The sequence below is a fragment of the Cibotium barometz genome, chromosome 9 (genome assembly GCF_041138505.1).
Source record: "Cibotium barometz isolate CiBa-2024 chromosome 9, ASM4113850v1, whole genome shotgun sequence".
Classification (NCBI taxonomy): Eukaryota; Viridiplantae; Streptophyta; class Polypodiopsida; order Cyatheales; family Cibotiaceae; genus Cibotium; species Cibotium barometz.
The window spans coordinates 58227759-58233758 of record NC_141054.1 but is presented as its reverse complement, the minus strand read 5'-3'; the positions used below and the strand labels follow the sequence as shown (position 1 = coordinate 58233758).

Here is a 6000-nt window from a genome sequence, read left to right as displayed (position 1 = left end):
TAAAGAGGTAAAGAGGCAATGAAACCCCCCTCGTATCTCACAGTACATTGGGCAAGAGAGAAGGAAAAGAAAGAAAGTTGTATTAACGTCTTTAAAAGGTAAAAATGACCTATGAGACCAAAATGTTACATCATGTCCATGGAATACATCATCATGGTACTGAAAGTAAAACTAAAAGAAAACATCCGCCGTGAAAAAAAACAAAGAGCCTCAAGCTCTCGTATCAGCCAAGAATATCTCGCAGAGAGAGAGTTATATTAAGATCTTCAAAAGGGTCAATGAGACCAAAAAGAGTGTTTCAGTCGTTCCACAGAAAGACTAGCACCATGGAAAACAATGAACAGTCTTGCTACCTATACAATCGTAATCATGTAAGCGTACAAGATAATCATGCGAGTATGAAGTGAACTTGTGAAAGTACAAGGTAGCCTCTGGCCAATGAGATAATAAGAAAGAACACTCTCATCATCAATCTATGGCCTCGTATAAGCTCTCTATATCCACTCCTTGTGAGGAATATCCGTTTGTATCCGTAGAATCTTTCAGATCTGGAACTGCTGTGGAGGACCACCTCCAGCCAGGAGGCCATGGGCGTTGAGAGAGAGAGAGAGAGAGAGAGAGAGAGAGAGAGAGAGATGGTGCAATGGAGTTCACTGACCCAACACAAACTCAAAGTCTTGTCCAGTCATTCATCATCAGCATAACATAAAGGCCCACATTCACTGATGTAAGGGCAACAAGAGGACCCATAGCTTGCCATACCCGTCTAGTCATCAAACCAACTGTACTTCTAGAAGAGCGCCCAACCAGCCCAACATTACCTTCAGATATGCTTTGCTCATTGGGTACGCTAATCATAGATGCCGTGTTCGATGGATCCGAAACTGTTGTGCGCTTTACTACCGATTGTGCAAGTGCAGTGCTTCTGGAAAAAAAAAATAAGGTATAAACAGAATGTCACAAACCCAGCCAGAAAATATTAAGCTCTACTTTGGAAAGCCCAACAGAATGGATTATGCAAGCTTCACATGCATGGTCATGTGATAGAGCTTATGAAGACTGCAAAAGAGGAGAACCTGACCTGGCAACAGCTTGGCTTCCACCAGACCTGTATTCATGATGTGCCGATGCTTTCCTGATCAAATGCATTGAGCCTTCTGCATCCCAGACCATCTCATAATCGTAGTTGGCATCTTCCTCCTTTTCTTTTACACCACCATGAGGTTTGTTGCTTACTAGGATCGAAACGTGATTCCAAAACCTATGACATGAGTGCTCCCAATCTATGCCTTGTGAGGGCCATGTTAAGAGTGTAACCAAAGAGATCACAAGCAAAATTGCATACCTGCTAAGGCAAGACACAATCAGTAAGTTTAATTCTCAAAAAAGTCAAAGCGTTTTGCACCCTCTGTTTATGACAAGTTACCATATATAAATAAAGGTTTGATAAGGAAGGAAACACAGTCGGGAGGACAGTATCCCTTCCTCAGTCAAGGGTGTCTTGCTGTTGATGGAAAGCAGCAAGAAAGAGGGGTAAAGATTGCCATTTTGCCAGCTAAAACTTCCCACAGTATGCTGCATGTTACATTCAAAAGTAGCAAAAAAAAGCAACAATCCTGGTAAGACCCAGTCAGTTGAGCTTGAGCAAGATCATATCTACAAATGCACTCTAAAAAATGTAAGGGCGATTCTCCTGCTAACACCTCTATGACAGATGCTGATGACGTCCGGTGCTTCAAACTGCATTGATCATGATCGTGTCCCGAAAGAACTAGAACCTACAAAGACAACACAGTTGACAAGTCAAAAAGTGTTGTATCACCTCTCTTCCGGGATTCCTCTAAGGATGGGTACTAATAGGGAATCTAGAAAGTTAGGACAGTGGATGAAGTAGCCATTTGAAGGAGGCATGCCCCTGCCCATTCTCAGAGGAATCACATAAATACAAGTGATCTAAAAGAAAGCTTTCACAAATTTAGACCACAGTATAGTGAAGCATGTATACAAGCAGATCATGCTTACAGGCCTCAAGAGATCTAACAACCTCACTGTTGTCTCTTCAGAGAGATAGTTCTGGTACCTAGACAAAGATCAAAATCAGCTCCAAAGTTAGAAAGCAGTATAAATTAGCAAAAGCTTGGAAGACACAAACGTACATAATTTTTTGAGATGCCGATCTTGACCAAGTGATCCTCTGTCATCAGAAAGAAGACAATAAGATGATTAGTTGATCATTAGTTCTGCTTGTGAGTTGGCAAGAAGGCCAAGAGAAATGTTCATATACCTGGTTGATCAGTTGTGAAGAGCGCAAAATTCCGCATGGAGTGTCATCGGGCCTATATAGTGGTATATGACTTAGAAGTACTTTTGGGCGGTGGCTGTATGCTTCTGTTACGAGAAACATCTCACACAAACGGTGTCAGGAAATTTGGATATTTGCAGAAAACAAAAACAGACCAGATGATGCCCTAATGTACCTGCAGAAACATTCTGAATGAAATCCCAAGCACGCTTGGTTCGTAAATCGGCATTACTCCCTGTGCCAAGAAACTCACATTTCGGCCAGTAGTCAATAATACAAGATCATAGAGGCTTACAAGGCCACAGTAAAACATATATAAGAATGCTTTATTCAAGATAGCCTACAACATTTCTTAAAAGGGCTACCGTAGCATACAAATAAAGATATTAAAAGTTACAATATGATGGCAATACTCATAAGCTCTGGCTAGGTGACACATACTATAATGGCATGCTTGCTAAGTATTTCAGCAATGTAACTGCATTGCTGAAGCATGTTCTTGATTAACGCTACCCAAGAGACAGAAATGATAATCTTGTTGTTTGGCAAACACACAAAAGACAAGATGTAAGCCTAATCTACTGCCTATTCCAAAGCATGAATATGTACAATGGTTCTTGGATCTAGCCTTAGATCTGATTCATGCATGATAACCTATTGTGCATAGAAAAGATCTTGTTGATTCCACAGCTCGGTCGTGCTCTCCAAATGCGTGAGTTCATGCCAAGAGCTGCCTTGGGCTGCCTCTATGTGGCAATTCTCGCCAACACCTAAGAGATGCCTGAGAGATCTGTGAGATTTCTCCTAAATGACCTTTGACCTCCTTTATATAGGGATTGGATGGCAAGTTGTTTTCAAGTCAGCCATCCTTTTCAGGTTCAAGAACATCATCAAAAAAACCATAGAACAGGTTCATATAGAGCCCCAAAGTTGTTCCAGCTATTGGTGAAACATTGGTGTTTGTGAAAGCATGTTATTGATTGCGATTAGTGACCCATGCAAAAAAAACTGCTGCTTCATGCTCAATACAAAGGAGAGAAGATGACCTAATCTACCTTGTATTAATTATGATGAATATGTACAATGATGAACCAGAGATACTCAATGGTAGCGCAGCTCCTGAGCTCTCAAGACTCAATGATGCTTGACTAATCAATGGATGATGAATGGATGATCAATGAGAATGAAAATGAATAAGAGCCTAGACTCCTATTTATAGTTACTTATTGTAACATGCAACTGGCTAGATCATGTAATGCATAGCAAGACCTTTATACCTTTATGAAGTGAACATGAAGCAATCTTTTATGCACAGGAGGTAGAGCTGGAGAAAGAAAGAAAGAAAGAAAGCTGTATTAACGTCTTCAAAAGACCCAGTGGGTCTATGAGACCAAAAGTGATACAATAGTGCCCATGTAATCTCATCATGGTACAAAAGAAAACAAAGACTAGAGCTATGAGCTGAGAATGTCAAATCCGAGCCATATGATACAAAGTGGGACCATCATCATCATACAACCTACGAAGCTAGCCCCCCAGAGGGTGCCATCAAGGATATCGAGCATGGGGTTAGCCTGTAGAAGGCCTTGTGCATGGGAAGGTAGCTCTGTGCCTCTCCAAGATCTCCTCAAGCTGGGGCTAATGTCTGTGTTGCTCGCGAGGTCCAAGAAGTCTGGGGCATCGAGCTTGCAGGGTTGTTACGAGGTGCACACCGATCCGCACGAGGTGTACGACTGGTTGATCGAGGCGCACGGGTCTCTTTTTGCCGACTTTTGGGATTTGCTCCTGTTTTCGCCCGTATGGGAAACTTTGGGTTTTGCCCGTTATGCCCGTTTGAGTCAGTTTGAGTCTCTAGACAAGGGTGGGGCTATATGGTACTGCCAGCAGTTTTTTTAGTCCAGTACTTTTCCATTTTGTTGGGATGACAGAGGATACCCCATACAGGTACACCGATTTGTCTCATAGGCCGAGTTCGGTCTTTTGGAAGACGTTAATAAAATCTTTCTTTCTTTCTCTCTCTCTCTCTCCCTCTCGAGTCTCTCATACCCACAGCCCCTCTAAGCTCTAGCCTCTCACACTCTCTCTTGTCTCCCTCTCAAGTCTCTCATACATACCCTCTCTCCCTCAAGGCAGCCCCTCTCTCTCTCTCTCTCTCACACACACACACACACTCATTGTACTTATTGCACACCAAGATTCAGCTTTTTAGTTCAGTACTTTTTCATTTTGTTGGGATGGCAGAGGATACCCCATACAGGTACACCGATTTGTCTCATAGGCCGAGTTCGGTCTTTTGGAAGACGTTAATAAAATCTTTCTTTCTTTCTTTCTTCTCTCTCTCTCTCTCTCTCTCTCTCTCTCTCTCTCTCTCTCACACACACACACACACACACACACACACACACTTTTTTTTGTGTGAAATCACTGTTTATATTAAATAATAAAAAGTCATAGTCACCCGAACTATGAGAACGAACTAAAAAAACTGGGAAAATCCTTCAAAGTGTTGTAGAGAAAGCTCGCCAAGATCATAGCAATCTTGAAGAGACCGGAGTAGGGCAGCACGAAAATAGGGGAAGGGATGAACAACATCACCAGAAAAGTGCAAATGATTTCTGGTGGAATAGATGGTCCAAAGAGCCCAGAAGCACACCCATGCGAAGAGATCATCATACCCCGGTAAGGCCGGGGACAATACGCCAAAAATCCAAAAAAGTCACCCAAAGCGCTGTCGAGGGAATCTACACTACCACAGTGCTGTCAAGTGTTGATGAAAATCGCGGGAATGCAAGCAACTCCACAATAAGTGAGGTAGGTCCCAGGCGTAAGGCGGCAACACTGACATAAAGCTAGAGCAATACGCCTTTGAGCCAGTAGAGTGACAACTGGTAGCACGCCCGTAATGCATCGCCAAAAAAATACCCGCTGCTTAAAGTGGCAACTTTGACTTCCACACCTTTTTTAAAGTCAATTTTCACCAGGGCAAAGGCTTATCCAAGTGCCATAGCCTGTTCCCATGTTCCACTATCCAAGGCTGAGGAATAAGCAAATGGTAGGCCTTGGAATCAGTGAGGCGATGGAATGGGAATGAGGCATAACCCAACACCAATCCTGTAATGAATCCTCCTCCTCAAGAGGGGGTACCGGTTGAAATGGGAGCCCGAAGTTCAGCTATGGCATGCCATATCGGCCTATGATGCATACCTAGATGCCATTGCCTAGTGGCCCTGGGGAAAGAAAGAATCATACAATGCTCATCAACCACATCCTGTACCATATATATCCCCAAAGTCCATAGATGATAAGCCTTTCTTGGGTGATCCAAGGCTAAAGGCCGAGAAAAGGCTCAACTCCAATGAATGCTCTGAGATCGAATTGAGTTCCCTGTATGTGGAGGTCTACCTGACCAATGGATGAAACATAAGATCTGCTGCCAAGCTGTAATCAAAGAAGTGGCATAAGGGCAACCTGACCAAAAATAACATCCGAGTGATCCAAAACCTAGTGACCATAAACATCTACTCTCATGTGTGCACACATGGCTGCCAACATCTTTGTCCAGAGCTGCGTTTGACGGACAAAATCGATAAGCAATGTGGCCTTACATGCCAACATGTCATAGTGAATGTCAAGAATGTTCAGGCCCCCATGCATTTTTGGCAAGCACACATAAGCACGTTTGAGAAGATGAAGCCCTT

At 43.0% G+C, this 6000-nt stretch overlaps 1 protein-coding gene across 1 annotated transcript in view; it reads right to left on the bottom strand.

Annotated features, from left to right (window-relative positions):
• Positions 1 to 223: 223 nt before the first annotated feature.
• The window catches only part of LOC147635760 (Calcineurin-like metallo-phosphoesterase superfamily protein), a 139017-nt gene continuing 133240 nt past the window's right edge, over positions 224 to 6000 (bottom strand). Inside the window, exons 6-13 of the mRNA XM_086803166.1 lie at positions 2478 to 2537; positions 2285 to 2388; positions 2157 to 2194; positions 2023 to 2080; positions 1704 to 1778; positions 1427 to 1575; positions 1082 to 1345; positions 224 to 925 (exon numbers count right to left, since the gene is read on the bottom strand). Of these exons, the coding sequence (XP_086659292.1) occupies positions 670 to 925; positions 1082 to 1345; positions 1427 to 1575; positions 1704 to 1778; positions 2023 to 2080; positions 2157 to 2194; positions 2285 to 2388; positions 2478 to 2537 (1004 nt within the window). The 3' untranslated portion in view covers positions 224 to 669. The remainder of the gene's footprint in view (positions 926 to 1081; positions 1346 to 1426; positions 1576 to 1703; positions 1779 to 2022; positions 2081 to 2156; positions 2195 to 2284; positions 2389 to 2477; positions 2538 to 6000) is intronic.